The sequence below is a fragment of the Salmo salar genome, chromosome ssa04 (assembly GCF_905237065.1).
Source record: "Salmo salar chromosome ssa04, Ssal_v3.1, whole genome shotgun sequence".
NCBI classification, from domain to species: Eukaryota; Metazoa; Chordata; class Actinopteri; order Salmoniformes; family Salmonidae; genus Salmo; species Salmo salar.
In genome coordinates, this window is record NC_059445.1 from 19,349,511 (window position 1) to 19,371,701 (window position 22,191).

Below are 22,191 nucleotides of genomic sequence, written 5' to 3' on the forward strand. Positions count from 1 at the left end.
TACATGCAGATGTAATACCAGAGGAAGTAGGTGGAGTGGTTGGTGCACTTTGACTGACCCGTATGGTAGATTGAGTGAAGAAATTTACTTCATCCACACTTTTGTTTACAGCTGAGGCATTGCAATAAATCCAGGTAAAGGATGTTCCGCCCTCACAGGCCCCTGAGCCTTTTACAGTTGGTAGCACCAGCCCATGATATGGTCGAACCCAAATATCCAAATCATGAGTTTCCATCTAATCAAGTCATTCATAGTGCAAAAAAACACATTTCACCATTTTATTTCCAAAATCTGGTTACCTTAATTGACAATATAGCAAATATAGTCAATTTGTGACATTCATGACAATCACTGGATTAGGTTGCACATCAAAATATCATATACTCATACATAACAAGTCCAAGCAGGAATGTATGAGTTCATGATATTTTGATATGCATCCTAATCCAGCGATTGTCATGAATTTTGACTTTGAATGTGTGTTTGCGTGACCTCAGCTCAGCCTATCAAAAAACTGGGCCGGCCCATCCTGATAGGTCCATCCATTGCCCACTGATCAGCCAAAGGCTCATTATAGATTAGCAAAAATCATTAATAAAGGCCCATGGGCCACCAGCCATGTCATTTTACTCTTTTTGTATATAGAAAAATAAAACAATATTTGTGTGTGTAAATTTCGACCAGCCCACCCAACAAAAAAATTCTCTAGCCCATCTGGCATTTGACAGATGGCCAAGCTGTCTCTGGGTTTTTGGATGATTTTAGTTTTTTCCCCCTTTCCTACAATGTTCCTGCAAAAAAATATATAGTTTACCACCCATACAGTAGGTGGCGGCATGCACCTCAAACGATTGTTTGCCGACCACCACAATACCATAGAAGAAGGATTCCTAAACTCTGTGAGCCAGAAGTACTTAGTTATTCTTGCCTGTTTCGTGTTCAGGGCTAGAAGGGATCCATCTTTTGTCAAATTAAAGTCTGATTTGACTTTTTGTAGCAGGTTAGGAGAACTCACACAGCAGGTTAGGAGAATTAGGTTAAGATTAGGAAAAGGGTTGGGGTTAGCTAAAATGAACAAAAAATATATTTTGATCTTCATTTGACAAAAACTGGATCTCATCTAGATTTACCAACTCTTCATAGGGTTGTTACTAAACGAGGTACAGCTACGGACGATATTTACCATTGAACTACTGCGAGAGTTTGGATGTACGTTTTGAAGCCTGATAAGTCGGCTTCTTCTTATACGTCAGTGGTCGGATATCACTTTTGCTATGGCAATAGCAGCTAGAGGCAGGAGAGCAATATGCAGATAACGGGTGGTCAATAGGGAGTATATTTGAAAATACCACATTTAGGCTCTATTGGCATTTAGCAGGACAAATTGGCTTTGTTATATTGTATCTGTGCGCTGACGATTAATTTGATACATTGTAGTTTATTTCCGCAGACCTTATCCTTTCCCCATTCAGTTTTCCGATAGAGACGGCTGAAAGAACCAGAGGTAGCTTATTTCCGGGTTTTAGGACTACAAATATAAGCCATACCCGACTCGTCATCTGACTCATCGTCATCAGTCCAAACTCGCGGTAGTTCAATGGTACATCTCGTCCGTGGCTGTACTCCATCTAGTCACAACCGTTTCACAGCGGTACCGAGAACAGTTTCCACGTAATCGTTTTTATTGTTTAGACATTTATTAACACCAAGGAACTGAACCATATTACTAATTTAACAGCACAGCATGACGTACTTACACCAGGTAGTATTTAATTCGTATTGGAGACGGGACCTGGTTGATAGTAGCTAACTAGCGTTAACCCCCCCCCTCAAAAAAAATAGCGTTACCTAGATACATCTAACAATGGCTAACTGTATGGCTTTTCACACTCAAATAGCCTCCATCATGGAGGTGCTAGCGAATGCAGCAGTGGCAGAGATCTGTAAACTCGTAGACGACGACTATGCTGTGTTTCGTTTAGAAATAACTCAAAGCCAGAAAGAAAACAGAGGATTGCGGAGGAAACTACAGCTACAGGAACTGAAGGTGGCACGGGAGCGCGCAGAGAGGACAATACGAGAGCGCGTCCTCGCCAGTCGTCCCAGTAGTGTCAAGATCCTTGACGGATACAGAGGAATGGCAAGAGGTACATTTTGCAGAAGCTTGAGGCTGCGCGGCATTTTGCCGTTAATATAAAATTGTATTCGTCACATACACATATTTAGATGTTATTGCAGGTGTAGCGAAATGCTTGTATTACAGCTCATTTTATGTCGCCCCGTTCCCCTCTGCACGTGTTACCCAGAATTGGTTCTTAGTCAGTTTTTGGATAGTATGATTACTTCGCTATCTTGCGCAAAGACACAATATCATATTCTATCCAGATTCTTGATTTACTGCATTTCCTATTATTTACTCAACGAAAACAATGTGATACATGGAACATAATACATCAATCAATAAATAGTATATCAATAAGTTATGAGAATTGTTACCTTACATCCTTTAAAAAAAGCATTTAACAATTACTAGGCAAATCAGTTAAGAACAAATTCTTACAATCACGGCCAAACCCAGACAACACTGTGCCAGTTGTGCACCGCCCTATGGGACTCCCAATCACGGCCGGATGTGATTCAGCCTGGATTCGAACCATGGACTGTAGACAGTGTCAACATAGCCACAGGGAGTAGGGGTGCTGCAGCTCCCCTGATAAATCGAAATGTAAAACACAAAAAACATTCCCACCAAATTAGTGTGCTAGCCCCCCCCCCAAACCTAACCTAGCCACTTATTTTTCCCCAATCACACTCTCAGGTGAAGGACATCTCACTGGAGGTCACAGGAGCTTTCTGAAGCCAGTGGGACACGATACATGGAAAGATGAACAACCAATCACTGTTGATGAGGGGAGTGGAACCTCAACCCAGCATGTTATTGTGATAGAGGTTAGTGTAATGCATAAAACGTGTTATTTGTAAATCAAATGTGGCCCTTTTATTTCAGAAAGGCTCCCCTCAGCTATTCATTTGCTTACATGTACATTCTAATTTATCTGCCATAGGGGAGCTTGTGAGACATTCCTACAACATTGAGTATGGTTACATGCACACAGTAATGCGATTATTAGCGCTAGTGGAGTTTGGATCAACTGAATGTATGCATCTTAGAAGTAGTTTTCACATACAAACTTTACATGTCCCAATTCAGAATGAAATATCCTTCCCAAAAATAACGTGATAGAACATTTATTTTGATTGGCGATTTTGTACATTTATCAGAGTGCCAACAGGATTTCGCAACATTTTTTTGTGAGTTCTGTGGCCAAAAATGCTTGATTTGGTGGCAGCATTTCTGAAATTCTATGAAACATTTTGCAATGTTTTTTTTTAACCTTCATTTCATATAAAGGCATGTGCTCAGTTTTAGGACAATTTTAAGCAGAATACATAATACAAAAACAATTAGAAACATCTAAAGTGCTCAATTTTGTTTATTTTCCTCAACAAACAGCTATGTCATAATCCGCTCACACATTCACTCACACACACACCTCTTCTCTCCATCAGGCTTGGGGCTTGCTATCAACACAAGATGCACCTCCCATTCCTTCTCTCTCTCTCAAAAAAAACCTTCAAATTGATTCAAAGCTGATCAATCGCTTTCAATTTGAGGATCGATATTTCTTTCTAATAAGTTGTCTTCAAAATACTTGAGATTGTGATTTTTTTTTCTGAAAGGGTCGTAAGGTAGATAAAGAACAGAAAATGTGGTTGAGATGTACAATTCATTTTTTTTTTTTTATCCAGAAAGGATGTTCTTTCGTGATCCATATTAAGTTTTACAGAGTTTAAAACAGCAAAGCTGACAAATAGCACTCAGCACTTTGAGCAGTGCTCTCAATAGACTGACTGGGGAGAGCAGAGTGCCGACCACCCAACTTAAGACAAATTTAGCGTAGTAAAAGTTTGCGTGAAACGCCACTCACCTTGATTCTTTCAGCGCTTACCACAGTCTTCCCTGCTACCACTTCAGTCATGGTGGTCTGCCGCAGCTGTGGGAACTGTGGTGACATTCTCGTATGCTTTGCAGTGGCAGTTCTAGACCATTTCAACTGGGGGGGGCCAAGCTGGGGCCAGTTGTACTGTTAGAGGGGCCAGTTACATTAAACGTTATTGTTGTCATATCGTTTTCTTCACTGCATTGCAGGCATTAGCAGGCAAAAGACCATGTTCATAATCATTAGTGTTCCGCGTTGTCACTGTCTAATAATGGATGTAAAAAAAGAAAGGTAGCAAAAATTAGTTATGTAAAAATTATTTCATACTCCACATTTAGGGGGGCCACAAGGGGGTCCAAAGTTGTCACAGGGGCACTGCCCCCCCCCCCCCAGAACCGCCCCTGATGCTTTGCTGATTCGAAGTGACTGTTGATTGTTGACTTTCTCTAGTTTCTAAAAACATTTGGAAATTGTTTTGCACGTTCATTAGCTGTTATTTTTGTTGGAAAATAAGATTGATTTCAGTTCATTGTACTGCCTGTCAGCCGTCAACAATCACCCATCATCTTCACATGTGAATAGACTCAGGCCAGGGGAAAAAAACTTTGTTGAAGTGTGGTCGTCGGATTGGGTCATTTTCCACGGTAACAGTGCAGTAATTGGTCAAAATTACGAACCCGCTTTTGATTGGACCCTTTTATGCGCTAAAAGTGCGGGGATTGGTCAAAATTGTGAGCTCTCGCATAATATGCGCTGATTGTATGATTTTTGCATTGAATTATGCAATCGCGGAATCCTGGAGGGACTGAACAGGTAGCCTTTCAGATGTGTCCATGTAAACAGGATTATTAGGGAAATTGTTCTTCTTGCAAAGCATGTCAACTTTTTTAATTGAACTATTATATTAATATAATAGATGGGCAGAGTAAGGTGTTTACATAACTATTGCTTAATCTGCCTACTGCCATAATCAGTTTAATATAGCATTTTTACTATGCATGTAAACATACTCTTAATGTATCCAATTCAAATCATGTACCGATAATAATCTCTCTTGTCAGTCTGCAGATACAGAGGCTGCAGGTCCTGAAGGATCGTCTCTGGTCAAGCAGGAGAAGACTGAAGGAGAGGAGGACCCACAGCACAGCAGAGACATCCAGACTGGAGTGGCTGTAGCACCCCCTGTAGCTACAGAGGACCCCACCAACACCCCAGCACAGCCCAGGACTCGACGCAGCATCATGGAGGTCAGTGGAACGCTGAACTCCGTCCTCAATTCCGAGACAGACACCAAGACTTTAACTGTAACACACAGGCTCTTACACACAGGATCTGACCACAGATCAGACCCAGAGAGACTTGGGCTGTGGAGACTGGGCTGTCCTCCTGCTCCTGGCTCAGACTATGTACCGGTATTTCACCAGAACGAGAGGACGGTTCATTCCCGCGAGGATGGTGATGGTGACGCGTTAGACACTGGAGGTGATGATCCATCTTGTTCTTACACTACAGAGATGGACCCTGGCAACATATCATTGGGTTTAGAGACACAGACTGATCTGTCTAGAGGAGACTGGAACCAGTACAGTAGTAGTCTACACTCTGAAGGCTGCCTAGATAAGAAAGTGGAGGGTCTGGTTGTAGAGGAAGTGACTGTGAAAGTGGAGGGCGACATTTCTCCCACATGGAATGCAGATAGTCACTTAGGAGACGGACACTCACAGGGAAGATATTTCTTAGATTACAGGGAAAGTTTAGAGAAAAATCCAAATGTCGCAACCCACTCGCCTTCATACGCGTTCGGGGACCGTGACCCAGTGTCCACTTCGATGGGACCTTCCGATTCACACAGCCGCATCCTTTTCGATCAGGTATTGCACTCAAACGACAGTGCTAGACCCCAGGCTCGGGGAGGGGGAGAAACATCAGGCAATAGTAAAGAGAAACGGTTCCTCTGCATGTTCTGTAACAAAGGCTTCAGCAGCCCTCAGAGTGTGGAGATCCACCAGAGGGTCCACAGAGGGGTTAAACCCTTCAGCTGTACCCAGTGTCACATGCGCTTCAGCCAGTCTAGTGACCTGAAGAGGCACCAGAGGGTCCACAGAGGGGTGAAACCCTTCAGCTGTACCCAGTGTCTAATGCGCTTCACCCAGTCTAGTGACCTGAAGAGGCATCAGAGGGTCCATACAGGTGAGAAACCCTTCAGCTGCCCCCAGTGTGACATGCGCTTCACCCAGGCTGGCAGCCTGAAGAGGCACCTGAAGGTCCACACAGGAGAAAGGCCGTTCGCATGTCCGCACTGCGGGAAGAGGTTCTCAGAGAGGAGATACCTTAGGATACACCAGCAGAAAAACCATTCCACTCTATAAACTAGAAACCATTCTATGTTATAGCGTATTACGTTTAGATCAAACCCTGCGTTGTTGTCAGCAGAAAAGATCCACAGATGCATTTGGAGTAGCGAAAGTAACACATTTCAGTGTTGAATATTCCTGGTTTGAATATTGCATCTGACAACTTCAATGAAAAATTTGTGAGGATGGTAGCGGCCTATATTGCCACTCCTATTTGCCATCTCTTCAGTATAAGCCTACAGGAAAGTAATTGCCCTCAGGCCTGGAGGGAAGCAAAAGTCATTCCGCTACCCAAGAATAGCAAAGCACCCTTTACAAACTCAAACAGCCGGCCAATCAACCTGCTACCAACCCTTAGTAAACTTCATGAAAAAAATGGTGTTTTACCAGATACAATGCTATTTCACAACAAACATATTAACAACAGACTTTCAGCATGATTAAAGGGAAGAGCACTCAACATGTACGGTTAGACTTCAGTGCAGCTTTTGACATTATCGATCATAATTTGCTGCTGGAAAAATGCATGTTATGTCTTTACGTGCCCATTTTTACCACATTCTTGCCTGCATATGCCTTTTATACCTCCTATGGCATGCCAGAATGCAGGTGACGAGTGGCAGTAGTGGTGTGCAGATACTGGTGGGCGTTTATTTGAATAAATCCATTGAATATACACTTTCAAAAATAAATACTTTTTTTTTTCAGGCAGGTCCTAAGAAACATAAGACTAATAATGTATTTTCAAAGGGATAGAATAGGCCTAGCATAGAGTTTAATGATGTTACGTACAAATGAATTAAGTCAATAGTTCATTATTTTGTTCATTAAACTCACGACACACACCTACCCCATTCAGTCAACACGCTTGTATTTTATAGTAAGAATAAAATACAAATAATATTTTTCCAACACAACCCACTGTCATATAAAAAAAGTGGTATTCTGAAATAGAAGCACGTGCTTTTTTGATACACGTTTCATCTATTTCCTACCCTCACTCCACTTTGTTAGGGAGCAGGCGTCGGGTCTACATCGTGATACTGATAGAAAATAAGAGTCGAGTTCATATTTCACAATCTCTTTATGGATCCATCCAGTTGCGGTTAAGAAAACAGTGCACACTTAGTGGCGGGCGAGGGGACATGGAAACAGGCGGGAGGATTGTTACAGGGCGGTGCCTAGCAACCATCAAGAGTTTAAGTGCGTAGTGCACGTCAATGGCTCCTCAGCGATACAGCAACGTATCCTACTAAGCCGTAGGCAGAACTTTACCAAATTGATTACTAGGTCGTTAGGTAGAAATAAAAGTTTAGGCTTTGATACCGGCAATATATATCAGATATTAAGAAAAGGCGGAAAAAAATTGTCGCAATGGTAAAATTGGCGGAAAAACAATATATGCATGCTGATGACTGAACATTAAACACGTCAGCTACCACAGCAAGAGAAATCACTGCAACACTTAAAGAACTGCAGTCAGTTTTAGAATGGGTGGCAAGTAATAAGCTTGTACTAAATATTTTTTTTTAAACTAAAAGCATTGTATTTGGAACAAACCATTCACTTGGCAGCAGCTAATAGCGATCACTAATAAATACAAATACATTGTGTGATAAACACTGAGTGTACAAAACATTAGGAACACTTTCCGACTATTGAGTTACACCCCCTTTTGCCCTCAGAACAGTCTCAATTCGTCGAGGCATGGACTCAACAAGGTGTCAAAAGCTTTCAAAGGGAGGCTGGCCCATGTTGACTCCAATGCTTCCCACAGTTGTGTCAAATTGGCTGGATGTCCTTTGGGTGGTGGACCATTCTTGATACACACGGGAAACTGCTAAGTGTAAAAACCCAGAAGCATTGCACTCAAACCGGTGCGCCTGGTAACTACTACCATACCCTGTCCGTTCAAAGGCGCTCAAATCTTTTGTCTTGCACATTCACCCTCTTAATGGCACACATACACAATTCATGCCTCAAGGCTTAAAAACCCTTCTTTAACATGTCTCCTCACCTTCATCTACACTGATTGATGTGGATTTAACAGGTGACATCAATAAGGGACCATAACTTTCACCTGGTCAGTCTATGCCATAGACAAAGCAGGTGTTCCTAATGTTTTGTACACTATGTATAAGCCACATAAGCCTAAAAAGTCTGTTATATATTGTGTTTGTACTGTGTAGGCTATATGATGTTCACAAATGCCTGTTTCATTACTTTAATTCAACTACTTTGTTTGTCCCCAAGATGCTTTCAATTAGAAAATTAATGCAGTTCATGTGTATGTGTGGTTTTCATATGGTTTATTTAAAAGAAAGTTGTTTGTTTAATAAACACAATGTGACTTTTCATTCTAAGACTTTCATTGCGACTCTCTTTAGTATACATCACATCTCACCCTATTCTGCATACACCAGACAGCGCTTTATAACCAATATACACTTACTAAATATACCTACACATACCCACACACTAACAAACACCTACTGTACACGTCAAAATAGTTTAGTCAGGTTTGTCTGATGATGACTTGACTATTTTTACCCACATCATTTTATGTCCACCATGATGGGTTTAACAACAATGAAGTCATTCTGTAACTACAGTATAGGACTCAAACGTATAGGGAATGGGTAAACACACTGGGGCCATACTTGCAAACATTAGAAAAAGTAAGTTAAAGGTCAAGTTTAAGTATCAGCAAATTAAAATCCTTGACGTAGTGGCATGTGATCAAAGCCTACATGTTAGCTGTTCCCATTACATGAGCTTGCAGATTTAGCCCTATCATAACCTCACCAGATGGATGTGATTATTTCCTGTAACAAATTATGCATCAGCCAAATAAAAAAATCATCAACGTAGTTGGATGTGTTCCAACACGTGTTCATGGAACAGTCCTTAACAGAAGTATAACAGCATGTACTGATAATCAGAGCAACTACATCACGTGTATTTAACTGATTGGTCAAATTGCTTTCTGTGTAGAGTGCCTAGATCCAGATAATTGTCACAGATTGTGGCAAGGGTTAGAATCTCACATTAGTCTCTTCCCCCCCCCTTTGAAATGTAGAGTTCTATTTGTGTTAGTGTGTTGAAAGGATGTAGCCTACAGCCAACAGTTTGAAAATGAAGATTAAGAATTAATTTATTGAGCTACCTCTTTCTTCAGCCTTGCAGACAAACACTGCTATGACCTAATAATCATATTGCATAGGCTATATTATATGGACGTGTACACCTAAATGTTGCCCTACAACGTTTTATATGCATTTTTATAATCACCTACTTCGTCACATATGTGTTATTTGACTTGAGGACGAGCAGCATTACAAAGTGTATTAGAGTAGGATTACAGGTTGTACTCTCACTATCATCCTACAAATGGCAGTATTGCAGTTTATTTTAAATAAGTTTATCGGAAGTCCGGACTCGAACCCACGCTAAGCCTACCGTGTGTAAAATATTCCAAATCGACAATCTTAATGGAGGAAGATATTTATTATTATCAGATGGGGAATTGTTTTTATTTAAGTCATCTAACTCTGAGCGGGTCGAAAGTTTCAAGTTCCTTGGTGTCCACATCACCAACGAACTATCATGGTCCAAACACACCAAGACGGTCCTGAAGAGGGCACGACAACACCTTTCTCACCTTAGGAGGCTGAAAAGATTTGGCATGGGTCCCCAGATCCTCAAAAAGTTCTACAGCTGTACCATCGAGAACATCCAGTATATCACTGGGGCCAAGCTTCCTGCCATCCAGGACCTATATAATAGGCGGTTACAGAGGAAAGCCCCAAAAAATGTCCCAAGTCATAGACTGTTTTCTCTGCTACCGCACGGTAAGCCGTACCGGAGCGCCAAGTCTAGGACCAAAAGGCTCCATACCAGCTTTTATCCCCAAGCCATAAGACTGCTGAACAGTTCATCAAATGGCCACCAGACTATTTACATTGACCCCCCCCTATTTGTTTTGTACACTGCTGCTACTCGCTGTTTATTTTTATGCATAGCCACTTCACCCCTACCTACATTACAAAGTACATCGACTAACCTGTACCCCGCACATTGACCCTGTATATAGCCTCGTTATTATTTTGTGTTACTTTTTATTATTTTTTACTTTAGTTTATTTTGTAAATATTTTCTTAACTCTTCTTGAACTGCACTATTGGTTAAGGGCTTGTAAGTAATAATTTCACGGTAAAGTCTACACTTGTATTCGGCGCATGTGACAAATAAAGTTTGATTTGATTATCATATTCTGTACTAAAGGAGCTCCGATCAACAGTAGAGCTATAACCTACGTTCATTCACATCAGATAGTGTCCTCCTTATGCTATAACCTATTAATGCATATGGGACTTTGTATGGTACCTTTCCATTGTCGATAGGCTATAGTCCTACGGAAATAAAAATGTATCACTCCTGGAACCCGTCTCATGTGAAATCCATGAATTCAATGTAAACATGCAGACCGACACAGGCTACTGGCACAGCTACATAAATAATCAACGCTACTCTAGCATATTCTAGATCATATAGCCGTGTAGGGCTGCACTTACATCTACAATGTTATATATATGCATTATTATAATCATCTACTTCGTCATGTGCGGACCAGCATTGAACAGTATTTCCCTTAACAAAAATGCTTGAAGCGAGGGGTTTTCGAACCCGTATTTAATGAACATTGTCGTTAACGAGTCAACCGCATTAGCGCTGTTTGTCACCTGAAAAGCAATGGCTACGGTACATGACAGCTATTTGACAAGTCCATAAGGCTAAAAAAAAAGTTTTACTATCCAATTCAAGGTTGCGACGATAATGCAAAACTGACATAGACCAAGTGAAGAGGAACAAAAGTAAACCTTAAATTTGGAGGTTTAAAGGTATCCCTTTGGTGGCCAAGTTGACCTATTTTATGAAATGCCATTTGTTTGTGGAGAAAAGGTTTAAGCTCGATGATAAACTGTTACCGGAAATAATCAAGGCCACCTGGTGAGGTTTGCGTAGGGCTAAATATGCTAGCTTGTGTAATGGGAACCGCTAACGTGTAGCCTTTGAACACGTGCCACTACGTCAAAAATGTTTATAGGCTGAGGCTTGACCCCTTACACTCGGGGGTCGAGTCCCTGCGAGTTTTCGCTCCTCCCTTGTACTTGATTGATGAATTAAGGTCACTAATTAGTAAGGAACACCCCTCACCTGGTTTTCTAGGTCTTAATTGAAAGGGAAAAAAACTAAAACCAGCAGACAGTAGGCCCTTCATGGAATGAGTTTGACACCCCTGGCCTCATTTTTAAAATGTTTATCTAGGCAAGCCAGTTAAGAATAAATTCTTATTTACAATGATGTCCTAGGAACAGTGGGTTAACTGTCAGCTCAGGGATTCGATCTTTCGGTTATTGGCCCAAGGCTCTAACCAGTAGTGATGGGTCGTTCGCGAACGAGTCGGCTCTAAGATATCAGAAGAGCCGAATCTATTTATAAAAAAAAAGAATAATAAAGATATGAATAATCAAAAGATGTAAATGAATAGAATTAACTAATTCAAAGAACGAAAAAAGAACAAAAATAATATAGGCCTAAATGCTCAAGCGCACACACATTCGTTCTGACTTTCAGCTCAGACTAACAGCCTCATCTGTTGTTCCTGTCAATCAGACACGCAGTGTCAACCAATGAGCCAAAGATGCGTGAGGGAGGGCCGAGCCAGCTCACTCACAGTCACACACTTAGCAACCGAGGAAAGAGAGGAAGGACAGCTGTGAAAACAACAGCTGGAAAATGAGTCGGAAGCACAGTAGCATTTGGATGCATTTTAATAATGTAGACAATGTTAGAGCACAGTGTAGAATTTGCCAAAACAAAATCTCATATAAAGCCGGTTCTACGCACAACCTACACCAGCATATGCGAACTGTGCACCCAACTGTGAAGCTAGCTGTAGCGGAGCTTTGCGAAACTAGCGGGCCTGCTAGTGATAGTGGTGGAGCCAGCACCTCCACACGTCAATGCACCTGTTGATGCTCTGACCCAAGAGGAATGGGAGGTGGTGGAGGAGGTGTGCAGAGTCCTGGAACCCTTTGAGCGGGTCACTGTGGAGATCAGTTGAGAGAGGTACAGTCAGCAGTTATTACTACATCATTATTTAATCCAGTATTATATATAAATATAAGCAGTAGATGAGAATGTAGTATCAGTAGACAAAACATTAACCTGAACTAATAAGTTACTGTTCTCTCTTTTCAGCTATGTGACAGCCTCAAAAATGATACTCCTGTGTAAGGGTCTGCAGCGAATCACAGCCAGCCGCCAGAGAGAAGCAAATGTAACCACAAGATATGTGACAGAGTTGATGGACACCCTATGTTCATCAATGGACAGAAAGTTCCACAGAATGGAATATAATCACGTACTATCAGAAACTGCTGCACTTGACCCCAGGTTTAAGAAGTTAGCCTTCAGTGATGCCAGAGCGATTGATGAGGCTCTTCAAAGAATAACCTCAGCAGCAGGGTGGGACAGCCCCAGCAGTCAGCTGGCTCAGGCACCAGGGCATCAGGAAGAAGAGGGATCAGATGGAGCAGAAGCACCAGCAGTAGCGCCACAAACGTCTGCTGTTTGGATGCTGTTTGACGAGAGAGCAACTGGGGATGCAGCACGAAGGAATCCCTCAGCAGATGCCATAATGGAGGTCCGATTATATTTGGAGGAGCCCCTCCTCCAAATAGATCTGCAGATCCTCTAAGCTGGTGGAAGAACAAGGCCTCTGTCTACCCACGGCTTACTAAAGTCATGACAGGGAGACTCTGCATAGTGACTCCATCCGTTCCCTCTGAGAGGGTCTTCTCGAAAATAATTACTGAGAGAAGAAATCGCATCAGCCCCTCGAAAGTGAGGCAGTTTGCATTTCTGAATGCAAATCTCTCATAAAAGCAAAATATGGTCAGCATTGCTGTGTGCTGCTGGTTATAACATGGCAATAAAGAAGAGATTGAAAAGAAGGACCACTTTAATGTTTAAAGTGGGATGCTGCAGTTTTGCTCATTGTTATTTATTTTTCTTTGATATGGTGCAATATTCTATTATGCTGTTCAGATTGTATTCGTTTTGAATGGTTCGATTTATATGCACTTTGTTTATATACATTAAAAAGTTATACTTTAAATGCAAATGTTTAATAGCATTCTTTTTCATAACAAACCAATGCATTTTTAAATACATTGTGGTTAAGGTAGAGTATGATTTAATTTAATAATTTAATTAGAATTGTTTTAACACTAATCATAGTGAAACTATCGCAAACTGTTTGAGTTGAAAAAATACAAACATATTTTTTTTAAAGAGCCAAAAGAGCCGTCTCTTTTTGGTGAACTGAGCCGAACGAGCCGGCTCACTGAAAAGACCCGGAATGCCCATCACTACTAACCACCATGCTACCTGCTGCACCTATATGATAGGGCTGAATTGAGATGTTTCTTACAGAAAAAATATGAAATACATATGCATAACTATGGTAGCAATAAAAAGGGATCAGTTTGGAGATTATGGGAAAATTAGACTAAAGGTGAGGATAACAGTTAATCTGACACAAGACTGAATCCAAACATTAACTGTTGATTTGTGTATTTTACATTTACTGTAATATTTGCCACATTTGTTGTTAACAAAATCTGAAAATACTCTGGATACATTCAGTAACATGAAAAATATTAATGGAAAATCTGGGGAAAGTGCAACATAAAACAAAAAAATTACAAGGGTTTGAGCGGTAGGTCTAACTGGTGTCTTCAAGTGGCCACACACCTCTCCAAAGTGTGCACAGTTCCTATGTAATTTCAATGCACTTTTATGACTCGAAGAGTCTACTAACTATTAGGTGCTATTTTGAGCTGTCCTAGCCGTGCTGTTGAGCACGCGGTTTTCTTTGGAACACAACTCTGCAGTCCCGCCATCACACAATTACTGTTGTTGTTCACGCATTCCAGAAACGGTCCATTTAAATCACAATCTGCACAGGTGGGCATAATTAGAAAACATGTTATATTGCCCACATGTCTAGCTAAGTAACAAAATACGATCTTACAGTGTTAGGCTTTCACAAGGCAATTCAGAGAAGCAGATCGTAAATTTGCTGCACATAGAATAGAGTCATGATTACATTGATGTGTGTTCAAATTTCTTAAGAAAACGACACACGGTCTCATTCTGTTCAAACTCCATTGCGTACACATATTTAGCAGATGTTTTTGCGGCGTTAGAACAACCCAGGGTATGACGCCATGTTATTTGTGACTGTACATCAAGCATAGTGATCATACATGTTGACAATGTATATTACATGAGTTTTATGATATGGAAATGTGAAGTGCACATTTGGACTAACTGGTTTTTGGCTTGCTTGTATGACATCAAAGCTGTATTTATTATAATCCTCAACATCGCATCTTGCAAAATACAATAAGTCCTCTTTATGTACTGCATTTCCCTCACTCAGACAACAACAAAAATTGCTAAAGTTGCCCAATTAGCGGGAGGCATGCGGTCAACTTCTTGCCGCGCACGGTGTTCAAGTTCAGAACAGCTGTCAGTCAAAACCATTACTGCGCTGGGAAGTGGAGACCTTGATCTCTGACGTCATGTATAGCATGTTACTGTATAGCATTCCAGTTTAGTCACTTATCAGAGTCCAAATCTGCTATTTTTAACCCTCTATACAGGTACGAGTGTAAAGAGCTACACTTAACATTTTACTTTTTCAATTGTTCGCAAGTATGGCCCCCACATGTTGAAAGTGTGTTTATTATCTGTGTGTACTACCTGAGGGAATGTATGTCTGTAATCTGTTTCACCTGTCTCTTCCAGGAGGAGGAGTGTCCAGAGGTGCTGCTGATGAAAGAGGAGTGGTATGAGGAGGGTCTGGGGAACCCTGAGGGGACCATGGTCATGGAGGACAACCAGACTACACCTCCTCCTGAACCCACAGAGGAACCAGCTGAGCAGCACAGGACCACACACAGTCTCACTGAGGTGAGCATACTGTAAACTGTCTGTATGGGCTCCCGAGTGGCGCAGCGGTCTAAGGCACTGCATCTCAGTGCAATAGGCATCTCAACTGTTCCTGGTTCGAATCCAGGCTGTATCACAACGACTCCCATAGGGTGGCGCACAATTGGCCCAGCGTCGTCCGGGTGTGGCCGGGGTAGACCATCATTGTAAATAATAATTTGTTCTTAACTGACTTGCCTAGTTAAATAAAAAAATGGTATTAGGTCAGGGCCCGGCGTATCCACAAAGCCTCTTAGAACATGAGTGCTGATCTAGGATCAGTTTAGCCTTTTAGATCATAATGAATAAGATTATTTGGAGAGATCCTAGAACAGCACTCGTACTCTGAGACTCTTTGTAGATACGGGCCCAGGGATTGATTCATTTTGTCATAGCCTTCCCTGTAGCTCAGTTGGTAGAGCATGGTGTTTGCAACGCCAGGGTTGTGGGTTCGATTCCCACGGGGGGCCAGCACAGAAAAAAAAAAAATGTATGAAATTGTATGAAATGTATGCATTCACTACTGTAAGTCGCTCTGGATAAGAGTGTCTGCTAAATGACTAAAATGTAAATGTAAATGTAAAATGTCTTAAGTGTGGGACTATGTCTTTGAATGATACAACCATGAAAGAGAGTTTAATAATCAAATCAACTAACATATTTGCATAGTACTCATAGTCCAATCAGAAGATGCTCAATAGCAGGGTGCTCATGTCCGATTTATTGATCCAACATCCTCTCACTCTGTATCTCTTACAGTCAGTAAACATGGAGGATGGGAAGCCTGATCTGCTGCTAGTCAAAGAGGAGACCATAGAAGACGGTCTAGAGAGCATTGATTTGCTGAGTAGACTAAAGATGGGGGAGCAAGGTAAGAAATACATGTAGCCTACATACCAGAGTTATTATAGTTTTGTGTTCTTATATTTGTTTTTCTTTCTATTTGTTTTAAAATAAAAATAAAAAATCAGTTTAGATTCAGTTAGTTTTCAGAACTGATTTACTCGCTTTGAAGTTTTATAAAAACATTTCTATTTCGTTTTTATATTTTTTTGTTTTAGGGACAGAAGTTGCCTATGCGTGGGAGGCTAGGAGCATTTATAATTTTTCTGTTTTGGGGATGTCACTACTTGCCACTGTGGGACAGTAATACATAAGGTGATGGGTCAGGTCGTTAGGTTTAAAGGTAGACTCAGTGAGATGACATAGATGCACCAAGTAAACAGTAGCAGTGGGTCAATTTCCTCAATGACGAGGAGCTTTGGAGTGCGAGGTTAAACTTCTTCGCTGTTTTCGTCCCGTAGCTACCAAGTTGTAGCAGCATGAAGCGCACCCATATTCAGATACTCTGTGACTGTGTGAGAGCAAAATCTTGCAAGGCTGACACCTGCCAGATCTTACAACACCTGGATACGTTTTTTACATACCTGCTGACCGCATCATGATCGCGTTCCCCTGCTCAGATGTCGCATGCATCAACCAATGGTTGCGTGCCACGTCATAGACTGCAGTCAGGCACCAAACTTCTGTACCATAAGATGTGGTTAGCTGATATGTACAGTGGCTTGCAAAAGTATTCACCCCCCTTGGCATTTTTCCTATTTTGTTGCCTTACAACCTGGAGTTAAAATAGATTTTGGGGGGGGGGGTTGTATCATTTGATTTACACAACATGCCTACCACTTTGAAGATGCAAAATATTTTTTTGTGTGAAAAAAACAAGAAATAAGACAAAAAAAATGAAAACGTGAGCGTGCATAACTATTCACCCCCCCTCCCAAAGTCAATACATTGTAAAGCCACCTTCTGCAGCAATTACAGCTGCAAGTCTCTTGGGGTATGTTTCTATAAGCTTGGCAGATCTAGCCACTGGAATTTTTGCCCATTCTTCAAGGCAAAACTGCTCCAGCTCCTTCAAGTTGGATGGGTTCCGCTGGTGTACAGCAATCTTTAAGTCATACCACAGATTCTCAATTGGATGGTGTTCTCGGGGTGATGAGAGGTGTTGGGTTTGCGCCAGACATAGCGTTTTCCTTGATGGCCAAAAAGTCTCCCACATGCCTTTTGGCGTACACCAAACATGTTTGCTTATTTTTTCTTTAAGCAATGGCTTTTTTCTGGCCACTCTTCCGTAAAGCCCAGCTCTTTGGGGTATACGGCTTAAAGTGGTCCTATGGACAGATACTCCAATCTCCGCTGTGGGGCTTTGCAGCTCCTTCAGGGTTATCTTTGGTCTCTTTGTTGCCTCTCTGATTAATGCCCTCCTTGCCTGGTCCATGAGTTTTGGTGGGCGGCCCTCTCTTGGCAGGTCTATTGTGGTGCCATATTCTTTCCATTTTTTAATAATGGATTTAATGGTGCTCCTTGGGATGTTCAAAGTTTCTGATCTTTTTTTGTAACCCAACCCTGATCTGTACTTCTCCACAACTTTGTCCCTGATCTGTTTAGAGAGCTCCTTGGTCTTCATGGTGCCCCTTGTTTAGTGGTGTTGCAGACTCTGGGGCCTTTCAGAACAGGTGTATATATACTGGGGATTATGTGACACTTAAATTGCACACAGGTGGACTTTATTTAACTAATTATGTGACTTCTGAAGGTAATTGGTTGCACCAGATCTTATTTAGGTGCTTCATAGCAAAGGGGGTGAATACATATGCACGCACCGCTTTTCCGTTTTTAACTTTTTGGAGAAAATTTTGTAAATTTTTTTAAACAAGTAATTTTTTTCATTTCTCTTCACCAATTTGGACTATTTTGTGTATGTCCATTACATGAAATCCAAATAAAAATCAATTTAAATTACAGGTTGTAATGCAACAAAATAGGAAAAACGCCAAGGGGGATGAATACTTTTGCAAAGCACTGTATAATAACCATCTAGGCGTTGTAAGATCTGGCATTTGTCAGCAACGTCTGAGCAGAGGAACACTACTGACATGTTACAGATATCTATTGCCGACTGCACAGTAAATGACGTGGTACGCAATCATTGGTTGATGCATGTAACATCTGAGCAGGGGAACGCAAGCAATATCTGCCGTGCTACTCATGGCAACGTCATCTCGCTGAGTCTACCTTTAAATTAAAGTAAATCTCAATGTGACCTGGCAGATTCAGAAGCTTAAACTCCATTAGGAAAAAAAGCTTAACTCTATTAGATTTTTGCACAATTTTATTTAGAAAAAACAACTACAACTGAACATAATTCATGATGGATTTTATTTAAGTTTGTTTTGGAGTCAAAGATAGTTTCAGTATAGTTGTAGTTTTTCAAATGGGTTTGTTAATTATTTTATTTCAGTTTACTAAATAGTTTTTTCATGATTAGTTTGTTTTAGTTTACTTTAATAACCTTGTATATAATAACCTTGTATATACAGTGCATCCAGAAAGTATTCAGACCCCTTGACTCTCTCAACATTGTTACGTTCCTGCCTTTTTCTAAAATTGATGAACAAATAAATACAGTTGAAGTCGGATATTTACATACACATTATTAGTAATTAAAACTAGTTTTTCAACCACTCCACAAATGTTTTGTTAACAAACTATAGTTTTGGCAAGTCGGTTAGGACATCTACTTTGTGCATGACACAAGTCATTTTTCCAACAATTGTTTACAGACAGATTATTTCACTTATAATTCACTGTATCACAATTCCAGTGGGTCAGAAGTTTACATACATTAAGTGGACTGTGCCTTTAAACAGCTTGGAAAATTCCAAAAAATGATGTCATGGCTTTAGAAGCTTCTGATAGGCTAATTGACATAATTTGAGTCAATTGGAGGTGTGCCTGTGGATGTATTTCAAGGCCTACCTTCAAACTCAGCACCTCTTTGCTTGACATCATGGGAAACTCAAAAGAAATCAGCCAAGACCTCAGAAAAAGAATTGTAGACCTCCACAAGTCTGGTTCATCTTTGGGAGCAATTTCCAAATGCCTGAAGGTACCACGTTCATCTGTACAAACAATAGTACACAAGTATAAACACCATGGGACCATACAGCCATCATACCGCTCAGGAAGGAGACGCGTTCTGTCTCCTAGAGATGAACGTACTTTGGTGCGAAAAGTGCAAATCAATCCCAGAACAACAGCAAATGACCTTATGAAGATGCTGAAGGAAACAGTTACAAAAGTATCTGTATCCACAGTAAAATGAGACCTATATTGACATAACCTGAAAGGCCGCTCAGCAAGGAAGAAGCCACTGCTCCAAAACCGCCATAAAAAAGCCAGACTACGGTTTGCAACTGCACATAGGGACAAAGATCGTACTTTTTGGAGCAATGTCCTCTGATCTTATGAAACAAAAATAGAACTGTTTGGCCATCTTGACCATCGTTATGTTTGGAGGAAAAAGGGGCATGCTTGCAAGCCGAAGAACACCATCCCAACCGTGAAGCACGGGGGTGGCAGCATCCTGTCCCCCTTGGGGTACTTTGCTGCAGGAGGGACTGGTGCACTTCACAAAATAGATGGCATCATGACGAAAGAAAATTCTGTGGATATATTGAAGCAACATGTCAAGACATCAGTCAGGAAGTTAAAGCTTGGTGACAAATGGGTCTTCCAAATGGACAATGACCCCAAGCATGCTTCCAAAGTTGTGGCAAAAGGGCTTAAGGACAACAGAGTCAAGGTATAGGAGTGGCCATCACAAAGCCCTGACCTCAATCTCATAGAAAATTTGTGGGCAGAACTGAAAAAGGGTTTACGAACAAGGAGGCCTACAAACCTGACTCAGTTACACCAGCTCTGTCAAAGAGGAATGGTCCAAAATTCACCCAACTTATTGTGGGAAGCTTGTGGAAGGCTACCCGAAACGTTTGACCCAAGTTAAACAATTTAAAGGCAATGCTACCAAATACTAATTGAGAGTATGTAAACTTCTGACCCAGTGGGAATTTGATGAAAGAAATAAAAGCTGAAATAAATCATTCTCTCTACAATTATTCTGACATTTCACATTCTTAAAATAAAGTGGTGATCCTAACTGACCTAAGACAGGGAATTTTTACTAGGATTAAATGTCAGGAATTGTGAAAAACTGAGTTTAAATGTATTTGGCTAAGGTGTATGTAAACTTCTGACTTCAACTGTACATCTCAATCTACACACAATACCTCATAATGACAAAGATTTTTTTTTTTTGCATGTGTATTGACAAAAGAAAACCGGAAATATTGCATTTCCGTACTATACCTGTCAAAAGTTTGGACACACCTACTCATTCCAAGGTTTTACTTAATTTGTACTGTTTTCTACATTGTAGAATAATAGTGAAGACATCACAACTATGAAATAGTTTTGGCATTCCTCTTGGCATTCCTCTAAATACACCTCTGCTGTCTTCAACCAGGATTGGTTCCTGCCTCATTGCCTGCGTGCGTAATGGGTCCGCGGTCAAACGACCACCCCTCATCACTGTCAAACGCTCCCTAAAACAGGCGATCAGGCCTTTCTAAACGACCTGGCCCGGGTATCCTGGAAGGATATTGACCTCATCCCGTCAGTAGAGGATGCCTGGTTGCTCTTCAAAAGTGCTTTCCTCACCATCTTAAATAAGCATACCCCATTCAAAAAATGTAGAACTAAGAACAGAACAGGTTCACCCCAGACCTGACTGCCCTTGACCAGCACAAAAACATCCTGTGGCGTTCTGCATTAGCATCGAATAGCCCCCGCGATATGGAACTTTTCAGGGAAGTCAGGAACCAATATACTCAGTCAGTTAGGAAAGCTAAGGCTAGCTTTTTCAAACAGAAATTTGCATCCTGTAGCACTAATTCCAAACATTTTGGGACACTGTAAAGTCCATGGAGAAGAAGAGCACCTCCTCCCAGCTGCCCACTGCACTGAGGATAGGATACACTGTCACCACCGATAAATCTTCGATAATCGATCATTTTAATAAGCATTTTTCTACGGCTGGCCATGCTTTCCACCTGGCTACCACTACCCCAGCCAACATCTCAGCACTCCTTGCAGCAACTTGCCCAAGCCCCCCCGCTTCTCCTTCACCCAAATCCAGATAGCAGATGTTCTGAAAGAGCTGCAAAATCTGGATCCCAACAAATCAGTTGGTCTAGACAATCTGGACCCTCTCTTTCTAAAATTATCTGCCAAAATTGTTGCAACCCCTATTACTAGCCTATTCAACCTCTGTTTCGTATCGTCTGAGATCCCCAAAGATTGGAAAGCTGACACGGTCATCCCCCTCTTCAAAGCGGGAGACACTCCAGTTAACAAACAGATCACCAACCATTTCGAATCCCTCCGTACCTTCTCCACTATGCAATCTGGTTTCCGAGCTGGTCATGTTTGCACCTCAGCCACGCTCAAGGTCCTAAACGATATCATAATCGGCATCAATAAAAGACGGTACTGTGCAGCTGTCTTCATCGACCTGGCCAAGGCTTTCGACTCTGTCAATCACCACATTCTTATCGGCAGACTCAATAGCCATGGCTTCTCAAATGACTGCCTCGCCTGGTTCGCCAACTACTTCTCAGATAGAGTTCAGTGTGTCAAATTGGCAGGCCTGTTGTCCAGACCTCTGGCAGTCTCTATGGGGGTGCCACAGGGTTCAATTCTCGGACCGACTCTTTTCTCTGTATATATCAATGATGTCGCTTTTGCTGCTGGTGATTCTCTGATCCACCTCTACGCAGACGACATCATTCTGTATACATCTGTCCCATCTTTGGACACTGTGCTAACAAACCTCCAAACGAGCTTCAGTGACATACAATACTCCTTCCGTATGC

The 22,191-nt window shown here is 41.3% G+C and overlaps 2 protein-coding genes across 3 annotated transcripts in view; both read left to right on the top strand.

Annotated features, from left to right (window-relative positions):
* LOC106602512 (zinc finger protein 69 homolog) overlaps window positions 1-22,191 on the top strand; it is a 506,109-nt gene that overhangs the window by 38,423 nt on the left and 445,495 nt on the right. The window lies entirely within an intron of this gene.
* LOC106602409 (uncharacterized) overlaps window positions 953-22,191 on the top strand; it is a 28,316-nt gene continuing 7,077 nt past the window's right edge. Inside the window, exons 1-5 of the mRNA XM_014195028.2 lie at window positions 953-2,147; window positions 2,819-2,949; window positions 5,063-5,248; window positions 15,236-15,400; window positions 16,178-16,289. Coding sequence (XP_014050503.2) covers window positions 1,865-2,147; window positions 2,819-2,949; window positions 5,063-5,248; window positions 15,236-15,400; window positions 16,178-16,289 — 877 coding nt within the window. The 5' untranslated portion in view covers window positions 953-1,864. The remainder of the gene's footprint in view (window positions 2,148-2,818; window positions 2,950-5,062; window positions 5,249-15,235; window positions 15,401-16,177; window positions 16,290-22,191) is intronic.